The 14034-nt window shown below is 42.8% G+C and overlaps 1 protein-coding gene across 13 annotated transcripts in view; it reads left to right on the top strand.

Moving 5' to 3' along the window:
* Positions 1-14034, top strand: part of LOC119738747 — a 100371-nt gene that overhangs the window by 83349 nt on the left and 2988 nt on the right. For 9 of the 13 annotated variants that reach the window (XM_038213697.1, XM_038213695.1, XM_038213692.1 and 6 more), the window contains 15 exons: positions 41-301; positions 581-838; positions 1216-1476; positions 1610-1870; positions 2152-2409; positions 2787-3047; positions 3181-3441; positions 4598-4858; positions 5241-5498; positions 6622-6879; positions 7647-7892; positions 9559-9645; positions 10835-10867; positions 12334-12447; positions 13861-13980. In XM_038213697.1, the coding sequence (XP_038069625.1) occupies positions 41-301; positions 581-838; positions 1216-1476; positions 1610-1870; positions 2152-2409; positions 2787-3047; positions 3181-3441; positions 4598-4858; positions 5241-5498; positions 6622-6879; positions 7647-7892; positions 9559-9645; positions 10835-10867; positions 12334-12447; positions 13861-13980 (3198 nt within the window). The remainder of the gene's footprint in view (positions 1-40; positions 302-580; positions 839-1215; positions 1477-1609; positions 1871-2151; positions 2410-2786; positions 3048-3180; positions 3442-4597; positions 4859-5240; positions 5499-6621; positions 6880-7646; positions 7893-9558; positions 9646-10834; positions 10868-12333; positions 12448-13860; positions 13981-14034) is intronic. The other 4 variants (XM_038213686.1, XM_038213690.1, XM_038213688.1 and 1 more) reach the window with 4 other exon arrangements.

Here is a 14034-nt window from a genome sequence, read left to right as displayed (position 1 = left end):
AATTTTACATCTTTTATTTGTAACTAAAATCTTGGAACAGACGGTAGTGGAGGTGATATGACTGCACCGACAGTCAGTGGTTGTCCATCGGGTGTGTCTGTAACAGCTCCTTCTGGTGCAACAACAGCAACAGCGTCTTGGACCGAACCTACAGCTACCGATGATTCCGGGGCAGTACCAACACGTACATCAAGCCACTCGCCAGGCCAGAGTTTCCCCCTTGGACAGACAATGGTTGAATACACATTCAGGGATCCATCTGGCAATCAGGCCATGTGTGTCTTTGTTGTCAATGTTCAAGGTAACTTTCTTTTTTCAATTGGATTAACGTACAAATGCTGTTTTACTTTGGAAATTTGTTTCCTGCGCGCATGGTTATACTTATGATTCAGCACTATACAGAAACAGATTATCACAAAACAGGGAAAGGCTGGAAAAGTTTCCACTAAGAAGATATAACGGTATTAAGATATGGAACAGTTAGGCAGTGCATGCTTTCTATTTCTTGTCAAATTGTGCATCTTGCAGTGTTACTGTTGAAGTTAAACGATCTTCATTTTGGCTTTTGCTTTGAATGTAGGAGGCACTGGAGACACCACCGCCCCAGTGATCAGTGGATGTCCATCGGGTGTGTCTATATCTGTCCCAACTGGTGTTACTTCAGCAACAGTGTCTTGGACTGAGCCTACAGCAACAGACAATTCCGGAGTAGAACCGACACGTACATCAAGCCACTCGCCGGGCCAGAGCTTCAACGTCGGAATGACAAATGTGATATACACATTCAGGGATCCTTCTCAGAATATGGCAACCTGTTCCTTCATTGTCACCGTCCAAGGTATGTTTGTTAGGCCGTTAGATAAAAGATCACTTAGGGATGATACAAGAAAATGTAGCAATCACTGATAAAACTATTTAGAGAAACGAAACACCATACCAAAACTTCAGACAGTGGCAACAAAGTCCAGAAACATTACCTTTTCTGAAAACAGTTAATTTGAACAAATATCCACAGTGTTTAATGATCCCCTGTTTAGAGTGTTGGCAAAACACTGACCAATATATTGAGTTAACTCTTCTGGGTCTTCTTTGTAATGACGATCATTGCATATGGTGTATCTCAAGTTGCCATACGGCTCTGTGTAAAGTTTAAACTACATCCGTGTTTAGGCTTACAGAACGTCATAATTGGTTTTGGTTGGTTTTGGTTTGCAGTGGGCGGTGTAGATATGACACCTCCTGTCATCAGTGGTTGCCCAGCCGATATAACTGTCAACCCGGATGCTGGTCAAACCTTTGCCACTGTAACTTGGACACCACCAACAGCAACAGACAACAGTGGAGCTCAGCCAAATGTAGCCAGTACTCATAATCCCGGGCAAAGATTTAATGCTAACACAGTCTCCCAAGTAACCTACACATTCTGGGATGCCCGAGTCAACATTGCCACATGTCAATTCAGTATCACGGTCACAGGTAAGGGGAAGAAAGATGAACTTTTCTTGCACTTCTGGTGATTTTTGAGCTAACCATTTCCTTCTTAACCACCTGAGTGAGCCTCATTTCACTAATTTTACATCTTTTATTTGTAACTAAAATCTTGGAACAGATGGTAGTGGAGGTGATATGACTGCACCGACAGTCAGTGGTTGTCCATCGGGTGTGTCTGTAACAGCTCCTTCTGGTGCAACAACAGCAACAGCGTCTTGGACCGAACCTACAGCTACCGATGATTCCGGGGCAGTACCAACACGTACATCAAGCCACTCGCCAGGCCAGAGTTTCCCCATTGGACAGACAATGGTTGAATACACATTCAGGGATCCATCTGGCAATCAGGCCATGTGTGTCTTTGTTGTCAATGTTCAAGGTGAGTTTTTCTTTTTTCAATTGGATTAATGTACAAATGCTGTTTCACTTTGGAAATTTGTTTCCTGCGCGCATGGTTATACTTGTGATTCAGCACTATACAGAAACAGATTATCACAAAACAGGGAAAGGCTGAAAAAGTTTCCACTAAGAAGATATAACGGTATTAAGATATGGAACAGTTAGGCAGTGCATGCTTTCTATTTCTTCTCAAATTGTGCATCTTGCAGTGTTACTGTTGAAGTTAAACGATCTTCATTTTGGCTTTTGCTTTGAATGTAGGAGGCACTGGAGACACCACCGCCCCAGTGATCAGTGGATGTCCATCGGGTGTGTCTATATCTGTCCCAACTGGTGTTACTTCAGCAACAGTGTCTTGGACTGAGCCTACAGCAACAGACAATTCCGGAGCAGAACCGACACGTACATCAAGCCACTCGCCGGGCCAGAGCTTCAACGTCGGAACGACAAATGTGATATACACATTCAGGGATCCTTCTCAGAATATGGCAACCTGTTCCTTCATTGTCACCGTCCAAGGTATGTTTGTTAGGCCGTTAGATAAAAGATCACTTAGGGATGATACAAGAAAATGTAGCAATCACTGATAAAACTATTTAGAGAAACGAAACACCATACCAAAACTTCAGACAGTGGCAACAAAGTCCAGAAACATTACCTTTTCTGAAAACAGTTAATTTGAACAAATATCCACAGTGTTTAATGATCCCCTGTTTAGAGTGTTGGCAAAACACTGACCAATATATTGAGTTAACTCTTCTGGGTCTTCTTTGTAATGACGATCATTGCATATGGTGTATCTCAAGTTGCCATACGGCTCTGTGTAAAGTTTAAACTACATCCGTGTTTAGGCTTACAGAACGTCATATTTGGTTTTGGTTGGTTTTGGTTTGCAGTGGGCGGTGTAGATATGACACCTCCTGTCATCAGTGGTTGCCCAGCCGATATAACTGTCAACCCGGATGCTGGTCAAACCTTTGCCACTGTAACTTGGACACCACCAACAGCAACAGACAACAGTGGAGCTCAGCCAAATGTAGCCAGTACTCATAATCCCGGGCAAAGATTTAATGCTAACACAGTCTCCCGAGTAACCTACACATTCTGGGATGCCCGAGTCAACATTGCCACATGTCAATTCAGTATCACGGTCACAGGTAAGGGGAAGAAAGATGAACTTTTCTTGCACTTCTGGTGATTTTTGAGCTAACCATTTCCTTCTTAACCACCAGAGTGAGCCTCATTTCACTAATTTTACATCTTTTATTTGTAACTAAAATCTTGGAACAGATGGTAGTGGAGGTGATATGACTGCACCGACAGTCAGTGGTTGTCCATCGGGTGTGTCTGTAACAGCTCCTTCTGGTGCAACAACAGCAACAGCGTCTTGGACCGAACCTACAGCTACCGATGATTCCGGGGCAGTACCAACACGTACATCAAGCCACTCACCAGGCCAGAGTTTCCCCATTGGACAGACAATGGTTCAGTACACATTCAGGGATCCAACTGGCAATCAGGCCATGTGTGTCTTTGTTGTCAATGTTCAAGGTAACTTTCTTTTTTCAATTGGATTAACGTACAAATGCTGTTTCACTTTGAAAATTGGTGTTTTGCGTGCATGGTTATACATATGATTCAACACTACACGGGAACAGATTGTGTGTCTTTCTTGTCACTGTGAGAGGTAAGAATTTTAATGTGAATACACCTGTTAAAATCTTAATGCTTTTCAATCAGGCAGACATTGTTTCTTAAGGCAAGTGGTAGAGTTCACAAAATTACCATCATTAAAAAGAATGAGTGTACAAACAAATACTGCCTGAACGAGAAAAATAAAAATGGTTATTTCATTAGAGGCTATCAGTAGTATTGCTCTTGACGTCGACTTATAAAAACACTTCAGATTCTCACTGACATAATTTTTAAAAGATGACAATTTTAGTGAACTTTCTATTCTGTCTTTTTTTGACGCAGACAAATTTTTTCTTTTTTAAAATGTACGTGACCTTTCTTGTAATCTAGGCCACAAAAAATGGGACGGAGAAACTGCTTCTAACTTTTTGCTGATTTATTCGTTGAGTCTGTGAATTGGAGAAGAGTAGAAAATATGTGTACTGAGTCATCTTCATCCAAGAACAGAATCATTAAGTTGATTACTAACTATATACACAAATACTATAATTAAATAACGAAACAGGTAGCAAGTTATTATTTACACACTTAGTTAAATGCTAAATCATCTCGGCATAACATCAAAATACTACAAAATACAGAATACTGATGAAAGGAAATGTAGCTAAACGTATGGTATTGTCAAATAGGATTACAAGAAAACTTTTAAAGGAGAAAACAAAATAAATTGGTCATACCTGTAAAATGGAGAAGAGTAGAAATATGTACTGAGTCATCTTCATCCAAGAACAGAATGACGCCCAAAGCGCGCGGAATTCAAAATGAAAATTTAGAGGGCGCTTTGTCAAATTCGAATAACAAAAGAAGTAGATACAGTTGAGTGATCTACGTAAATGAAATGAATATGTAAACACGTGATAAACCAAAATCAAGAAGGGTGGTGAAATATCGCTTACGTTTTTCAGCAACCGTGTAGTTAACAGGATCATGCACATTTTGAATACATAATCTTTGTGCTTTATATCACGAAAGATAACTCATTCAGCAACCTTTAATGTGAATTTGTGAACAGGGTCAGGGACGGATACAACAGCCCCAGTCGTCAGTGGTTGTCCCACGGCAGATGTGACGGCCAGATCACCGATAGGCGCATCAACGATAATTGTGAGATGGACTGAACCCAGCGCAACTGATGACTCTGGAGGACAAGTTAGCGTCACGGCAAGCCACTCACCAGGCCAGAGCTTCCCCGTCGGAATGACAAATGTGGTGTACACATTCAGGGACCCGACTGGAAATTCGGCAGGCTGTGCCTTTGTTGTAAACGTCATAGGTACGTGACGATTTCCAGTTACGATGTCTAGTTAGCAAGTTTAATTAATGGTTTTTGTAAGCTGTTTTACGTGTGGAAAACTGTTAAGGGCACAGAGCTTCAAAACAAGTGGAAACCAGTGAAGAAAGGAACATTGACAAAATGAGAAACTGCATTCTTACTCCCAATACATTTTTTATTTAAGAAAAGAGTCTTATTTGACTTCAAAAATATGAATTCTTGTAAAACTATTATAGTATTCAGATATACCATTAATATCTTTTGATACAAAAAACCTAGCATAATAATTTGTTGATGAACCTCTATATGCAAAATATGACGAATGTTGTTGGCTCTGTTTTCATGGACCCATTCATAATTCCACGTTTGATTCACTCCACAGCTGACACTCGTGTCCCAGTCATCACAGGCTGTCCCACAGCTGCCTCCGGGGTTGCCCCGTCCGGATCCACCACCGGCACAGCCACGTGGAATGAGCCAACGGCAGCTGACGACGACAACTTACCGGTACGAGTGGCCCGATCCCACACCCCCGGTTCTTCGTTCCAGATCGGTGGCACCACAGTGCGTTACATATTCATGGACTCGGCAGGAAACCAGGCCATTTGCAGTTTTGTTGTCACCATCACATCATCAGGAGGTAATATATCAGTGTTGACGGTGTCATCACCGGTATTTTTGTTTGTGCGTTTTTATATTCCTTAGGACCTGTTCTCAATTCCAGCTTTTACAATTTTTTTTTTTGATTTTTACCTGATGGAGGAAGCTGAAGTTTCATATTCCTTGTGTCGAGAATAGTAAAAAGTTGCACTGTTTAAAAAAGTAAAAATATCAGTGGGCGACGTGTTTACCGAAAATAGATCACAGATCAATGCTTTCGTCGTAAACTGTTTTGTAAACATCCTCAGTGAAAACTTCCCGTGTGAAGACTAAAGGTGCCTTTCCCTATGCAGGTTATTTTTTGATGCGCCACGCACTCTGAATTTTTTTATGTAAGTTACAGCGTAATCAATAGACACATTTGATTTTGACAGCTTGCCTTTTTTTCTTTTTCCTACATTGCTAACCAAATTCATACATGTATACATATGGATAGGTAAATCACATGCGCAGAACGCATCGCGAATGCAATGTTTACGCAACGGACACAACACGGATAAAAAATGTGCTTATGGAAAGGTGCCTTTATGAGTGCATGCACGCAACACAGTTGCTATGTGGGGCGTGCATGCACGCGGGTAAAAGTTTCACACGGGAAGTTCGTACTGAAAATGTTTACGACGAAAACAGATCTGCAATTTATCTTAAGCACGTCGCCTACGGACATATTGACTTTATCTAAACCAAGCATCTTTTTAATTCTGGACACAAGGAATATGTAAACGAAAGGTAATGTAAATATCAGGTAAGAATATGATAAATATGACAAAACTTTTTTCGCTATGGCGGCAGAAGTTCATACCCTGGACTCCGTCGCATGCACACAACGGAGCAGTCCAACCTGGGCTACTTTTAACTATGAGTACTAACATATGCTATTATCTATCTGCTTTACCTCGCACTCAATGACAAAGAGGTTGCAGGGACTCTAATGCATTGCCGCTTGAATGGGTTTGTGTATTTTTAGATCAAAATTGATCACGCGCACACAAACTGTGTCAATTGATGCCTCTTACGGACCTCACTGTGAGCGGTCACGAAGCCCCATTTGCTATGTGTTCACAGAGTTCATAAGAACTTTTCCGCTTTTATCTTTGTCTCAGGCGGGGACACGACCCCTCCAACCATCGTCTGCCCTGCAAGCATCACCGGTTACGTCAGAGAGATCACTCAGGTCCTGTCGTTCACCTGGTCCAATCCCACCGTCTCGGATGACAGTGGTGTTCAACCCACAGTGACCACCAGCCCAAATTATCCTCAGCCCACTGGCACCTTTGATTTTGGCACGTACCAAATCACCTACACTGCTGAAGATGGAGCTGGAAATATGGCCTCCTGCACACTCACCATCAACGTCATTCGTGAGTATAATGTTTGAGGGGGGGAGGGGGGCATGCAGCGGGGCAATAGTCTGTCGATGTTTCAATAATCATGATGTAGGAGTTGCAAAGACAGGTTTTAAGATGGTGAGAATCATGTTAAAATGTAAACAATGCTGACATAATTGGTGTGAGCTTGCTTTGTGCGAGCATTTTAGTGTTGCTTCTTATAAATAGTTTTTGGATTTACTTATGGACTAATTCAGTGACTCCCATTTTCTGAGGAGGCACCAGACTTGCATGAGTCACACTCGGGTTGTACGCACACGCTCCGGGCTCCTTTGATCAAAATGTGTGCACGCCTTGTCTTTAAGAACGCGTGCGCACACGTGGTCCCTCCTGAAAATTAGCTTCTAGTTTTGTTCGTCTAATTTTTCTGTAAGAGAGGTTTCCCATGTGAAAGGATACATATATGTATACCTTTACCTATCCGTTACTACTATCAGCTATTCCATTCCTCAGAATTGTGTGTGTGTATGCATACGTTATTTGGAACCATTACCAATGGAAACAGTAATCGATAATGTCTCTAATGAAAGTCGCATATCTTGGGCTATGAATGCTTTGGCTCTTTCATATTCAGCCCTCCACACCTCCCTCTAACGACACTCGTGCTTGTTGCGTTTGACGTCACTAGACCACTCAAATTGGTGACCTGGTGTGCTGTGTTTGAGGGATGGGGGGGGGGGGCATTATTGTAATATCTAGAACCGTTGCACTCAGCCAAACAAATAATTTTTCTCCAACAGTGGACACCCAGCCTCCGACTTTCACAGGTTGCCCGGCTCAACGCCAGTCCCTGTTGCCGTCCGGCAGCGACAGTGTGATAGTCACATGGACTGAGCCTGTAGGTTCTGATAACATTGGCATTACCAATACTGAACGCAGCCATAGACCAGGAGACAGCTTCGGTTTGGGCATCACTCAAGTCACCTATACCTTCTCTGACCGGGCCGGCAATCAAGCCAGCTGCATATTTTCAGTCAATGTCACAGGTTGGTAATCTATTACAATGAAAAAAAGATAGGCCATGTCCGAAACAGTCCTCCAGAGCTACAACTTGCGTCTATTGTCAGCATGTCACCATGTAGTTGCAATGGACGAGGGCCTATAAGCAATAGCTCTTGACAACAGATTCGGATGTGGCCATAGTAGGGTAATTACCATAGAGCTATATATTAAATTACCAGAGCACTAACTCCTCATTCTTACGCGTGGAGACGCATCGAAGCCGTCCTGTGCGCAGACATTTTGAATTCGTGTGCGTGTTTGCAGAACATAACACAATAAAATGAAGTGAATTTTGAAAGTGTACTCTAAATGCAAAGCTTTTACATAAACAATTTAAGCGCACCATGACGGTAAAAAAACATCATCGCAAAATCGTCTGCGGCAGATACACGCATGCGTTTGCATTGTTTGCGCAGAGCAAAATGAAATGCTCATATACTGATTGTGCGTTTTGGTTTTGGGCAAATCAGCTTTGATAACACACCTGTATAGAATGCAAACACGGATAAGCAATTATCCGCACAAAAAAAATTACGGTCAACAAAAAGTGGCATCTGACAAAGCGCAGCATCTGACAAGGCGCAGCATCTGACAAAGCGCAGCATCTGACAAGGCGCAGCATCTAACAAAGTGCAGCATCTGACAAAGCCCAGCATCTGACAAAGAGCAGCATCTGACAAAGCGCAGCATCTGACAAGGCACAGCATCTGACAAAGTGCAGCATCTGACAGAGTGCAGCATCTGACAAAACGCAGCATCTGACAAAACGCAGCATCTGACAAAGCGCAGCATCTGACAAAGCGCAGCATCTGACATAGCGCAGCATCTGACAAAGCGCAGCATCTGACAAGGCACAGCATCTGACAAGGCGCAGCATCGGACAAAGCGCAGCATCTGACAAAGAGCAGCATCTGACAAAGCGCAGCATCTGACAAGGCACAGCATCTGACAAAGCGCAGCATCTGACAAAGCGCAGCATCTGACAAAGTGCAGCATCTGACAAGGCACAGCATCTGACAAAGCGCAGCATCTGACAAAGCGCAGCATCTGACAAAGCGTAGCATCTGACAAGGCACAGCATCTGACAAAGCGCAGCATCTGACAAGGCGCGGCATCTGACAAGGCGCGGCATCTGACAAGGCGCGGCATCTGACAAGGCGCAGCATCTGACAAGGCGCAGCATCTGACATAGCGCAGCATCTGACATAGCGCAGCATCTGGCATGGCGCAGCATCTGGCATGGCGCAGCATCTGACATGGCGCAGCATCTGACAAGGCGCAGCATCTGACAAGGCGCAGCATCTGACAAGGCGCAGCATCTGACAAAGCGCAGCTCTTTACAACAGATTTAAACGTTACGTTTAAAAAAATAACATTACAGTTGTGTGTGTACATGCGTATTTTTTTATCCGAACCAGCAACGAGCTATTTGAATATTCGGTTGATGACCGATTATTCGGTATATTCGGGACAGCCCTATTAGTACCCCCTCGTGTTGGCAAAGAGTAGAGTGTTTAACCCACAAAGTTGTTTAGACGAGTACTTCTGCTGAAACACTTCAAGTAAATGGTTTCAATTGAAAGAAATCTCGTCCAACTAAAAAGCCTTTTCTGTTAATCCGCAATTTTCATTTGACTTTGATTCAAACAGCACGCACAAGCAACCCGTGCGAGAGTAACCCTTGCTCTGGATCAACCCCAAGGTGCTTTTACACGAGTGATGAATACCTCTGTCTTCGTAAGTAGTGACATTCACATCTTCTCCCCCCCTCACCTTCCAAGCCCTTCTCTTCCCTCTCAGAATTTGATAAAACTCACAAATGAGCTCTTATCCTATTAAAACAACCCATTGAGTCTCCTGTAAAGAAAATGAGTCCTCCTAAATGCCCCCTGCAAATTTGACCCTAGTCTTGGTCCAATATGCTAGTGATCGACAGTGGGTCATGCATTGTCAAGTAGATTTGTTTGCCCTGTTAGACCAGCGCATCTCGTACTTAGGTCTTGGGAATCCTTTAGTAACCATTTTCTATTTAAAAAAATTATCTCCCTAAGCTTTCCTAGAGAACCAATCAGTGATCGGGAAATGGTTTATAGTCAGTCGCACGCGTAACAATGAATGGCGGCGCTTAACGCTAAGCCTTTTTCGGAAAGTATATAGTCTTCGTGCGACTGTTGTAAACATATGCACTACATGCGGAAACTCAACTGAGAAGTGTGGTGATCAACCATCCCAATTAAATACAAGGGCCGATCCGGGGGGGGGGGGGGCAACAGGGGCCCCCAAAACAAACCCATTTTTTTTAAAAGTGATGTCACAATAAAAGCAGACACTGCGTACACCACCATCTTTTCCTAACAAAAAAATTAAATTGGTTAAAGTGGTCAGAAATTGCCTCAGATCGCACCACAGAGCATCTAGAATCCAATTTTTTTCCAAACCTTGAACCCCATGCCATGTTTTTTCAGACCCGCTTTTTGGGGGACCAAAAGTGTGTTTGGCCCCCCTCCAAATTGTGTTTTGGATCCGCCCTCGATTAAATACGCAGCATAGTGATAGCCCTGCATGGGCGACTACCGGTATCAAATGGGAAGCCGCCGATATTAATATTTACACCAACAGTCTAATTTACATAAAACGGCCACGTCCCCATTGATGCAAGATTCCCAAGACATTAGTCCGTAAAGTAAAAAAAAAACCCCAGATGCGCGCCAACCATCGCTATCGGTCACCTACAACTTGGGCCAAGACTCATTTAACCCCAAACTCAAAGACTGTGATGAGTAATACGATTATATACACAGAAAGTTAACCTTGTCAGTAACTGTATTCGTTCAACTGTACCTTTTTTTTCCCCTTTGGGAAGAGGATGGGTTACATGATGTATAAACAAAAATACAATTTTTGAATTTTTTTCATTTTATTTTAGCCCCAGTTCGCAAGAGGAGGGACTCTGGTGACGGTGAGTTTGGTTTAATAGTCATATTTGTTTTGGTTTCACTCTTTTTTTTGTCACTGCATCGAATCCCTCAAATCCAAAATGTTGAGTGTAAACAAAAAAAACCCCGACTGTTTATCAAATGAGATTTCAGACAAAACCTCTTTTAAGTCACAAGAAATAGGATTGATCCTAAACAAAGATTTGACTCTTGTAGCACTGGCGGGGGAGGTACGCCACTTTGACAACAGGTTTTTGATGGAAAAGTCTGCTCCTCTTTGGGTTGTCACCCACAGGAAGCAAACGTTCATGCTAAGAGCATTTTTTAATTTTTGGGTTCTCATTTCCGAGTGACCCTATTTTGGGCTCCCAACGCAAGGGGGAAAAAAAAGGTCATTTTTGTTACTGCGACCCTGTCTTGAACCCCCACTAACCCAAAAAATAAAAACAAATTGATAATAAAACAAAAAGAATATGAAATTCAGGCAATCAGGCTGTGTGTTATTTGAAAAGCAATTGAAAATAATCCAATTTGACTTGAAGCATGGCATAATAGCAACCAATGCAATTGTAGATGGTGCGAGGGCCTTTTGCCTAACATCATATCAGGGGTCTATACAGGGTGAGTAAAAAAAAACAACCAAATGTCGGGACTATTGTTTTAGTGAAGTTCTTCATGTAGCACTTTGAAAATCTAGGATATGAAAGCCCAATTCATAAGCTTTCTTTTAGTAAAAGAATCATTCAAATCACTCATGTACTTTCCAAGTTACGGAAATTTAAACACAACCACCGTTTTAAAGTTCTGTCCACGGATCACAAAAAAGTGTACGTTCTTTCAGCAAAACGAAAACAATTAACACACATCCCTATGAGATTTGTTTTCGTTTCGCTGAAAGAACACTGAACTGTTTTTGTGATCCGTGGACAGAATCTTAAAACGGTGGTTGTGTTTAAAATTCCATAACTTGAAAAGTACATGAGTGATTTGAATGATTCTTGTACTTCAACAAAGTTTATGAATTGGGCTTTCATATCGTAGATTTTGCAAGTGCTACATGCATAACTTCACTAAAACAATAGTCCCGACATTTGGGTTTTCGTTTTTTTTACTCACCCTGTAGTTTATCTTTACTGTTACATTGTAAATCATTGCTGACAAAACAGCAAAAAGATTGGGCTGCACGGTGCAGATATAACGTAACTCAACTACATCTTGCAAGACGGCTTTATTATCATGTTCAGTGATATCAACCCATGATAATCGCATTGCAATAAACAAAACAAGAGACAATACACACTTGGCATCATTTAATTTAGCCATGTAACCGGCTGCAACAGGAACTTTTCTGTCTCCAGATTTTTATTTTACATGCGGCCCAACCGACCCTAATTCCATGGGCAAAACAAGTATGAGACCATAGAAATAAAAACGGGACGTTCTTACATTTGTGTGAATAGAACACAACCTACTTTTCATATTTTACCAGTAGCAAATGGTCCGTGCGAACACGGGGGTCTGGCAGTTGAAGTCAGCACAGATCCACCAAGTTTCTACTGTGCCTGCCCTAATGGCTACACTGGAATACTGTGTCAGATCAGGGGTAAGTTTGTCAGAGTGTGGGGTACAGTGTACCCATCCTGTCTGCAGGGTTGTAACAAGTCACTGAATTTTGTGACTCGAGTCGAGTCAAGTCAGTTACCCGTTGGGGTGGAGTCAAGACGCCAACAATTTTGACTCAAGTCAGACTCTAGTTGCTTCATTGACCGGAGTCATTGCAAATGCCTGTCTGTCAGTCAAATAGTGCTCATCGATCAGTTATATCATGAATTTTGGTCAGGTGGGGCCACAGTAGCTCTGTCAAACTCGGTCACAGACACTGGGGGGAGTTTATATCAACCACAGTTCACTCCAAAAGGAATTACTGAAGGCGTAGAGTTTTTTATGTAAAGCACAAGTATGTTTTTCGGTTCTGAGGCATTTTGTGGCTTCCTGTGTGCACTTTGCACTCTCTGCTGATGGTAATGAGTGTTTTGTACAATACTAAAAAAGAAAAAGGAACGTAGAATTTTCCACGTGTGAGCATTCTTTTGGCGGCAACATCGCACTGAGGAAGGTGGGGTCAGCAAAAGACAGTCAACTCTAATGCCCCTCTCACACCAATCCAAGACCAGTGCGAGGTCACTTCGGAAATGCAATTTTTTCAACAGTATCCGTAGTCTCCGGGGTTTTTTTTGTCCATTTTTTTTATGCCAGCACGTTTTTATTTCATGGTACCCATTTTTACTTCGTGAGTAATCCGTGGCCACCTCGGAAACACCACGGGACCAACCCGTGCTCATGTCCGTTTCCTGGAATTCACGGACTGCACGCCGGCGACATCTCGTGGCCATCCCGATTGCATCCCGTGGTGACTTTGGCGCCAGCTCGAGACTACTACGTGGTGTCAGTGGTGACCACGGCACCAGCTTGACAGTACTACGTGTAGTCCGTGAGCACTTCGTGGTCAACTCGTGGACACTTGTGGACTGCGCGTAATGAAAACGGCCGAAAAACAGGCCAACAATCAATCCGGGGCCATCCCGTAAAATCCGATGTAACTTCAGCCCAACCTCGAGAACACTACGAGAGTACCTCGAATAAGCCGTGTTGAAGCCGTATTTTTAATTTGGCAATAAATTTCCAAAGTGCACACGTTTCAGTTTTTCAACATATCCAAAAACTTTTTGGGTGATCCCTTGAGCATCCGTGAGAATTGGCCCACGGAAGGAATCGATACGTCCTTAATTTGTGGTTAGTTAGTGGCAACCTGTGAGATCCGATTCCATTTCTTGGTTACTTTGATTTTTAAACTTTTGCACCCACGGACACTTCGAAGTGGCCACGAACGGGCTTCACGTATTGGTGTGAGAGGGGTCTTATATAGTGATAAATGTTACTGTTTGCCATCTTGGTCAGACAATCCCAAATCAAGTTTGTCTTATCTTTCCTTTCCCTTTTTTGTAATCAACCACAGAAGTGAGTATCTGTGAACCCAATCCCTGTGCCAACAATGGGACCTGCTACCCGACACCCTCCAGTGAGATAGGATACGAGTGCGAATGCCAGCCGGGATGGGTGGGGCAAGACTGTACAGGTATGTATAAACTAATCCAACAATCACCATCACTGCGACTCTGTCGTTCTGATG

This window comes from Patiria miniata, unplaced genomic scaffold, assembly GCF_015706575.1.
Source record: "Patiria miniata isolate m_02_andy unplaced genomic scaffold, ASM1570657v1 HiC_scaffold_3, whole genome shotgun sequence".
In the NCBI taxonomy this organism is placed as follows: Eukaryota; Metazoa; Echinodermata; class Asteroidea; order Valvatida; family Asterinidae; genus Patiria; species Patiria miniata.
The sequence above is the reverse complement of the archived record's forward strand: the minus strand, read 5'-3'. Positions and strand labels throughout refer to the sequence as shown.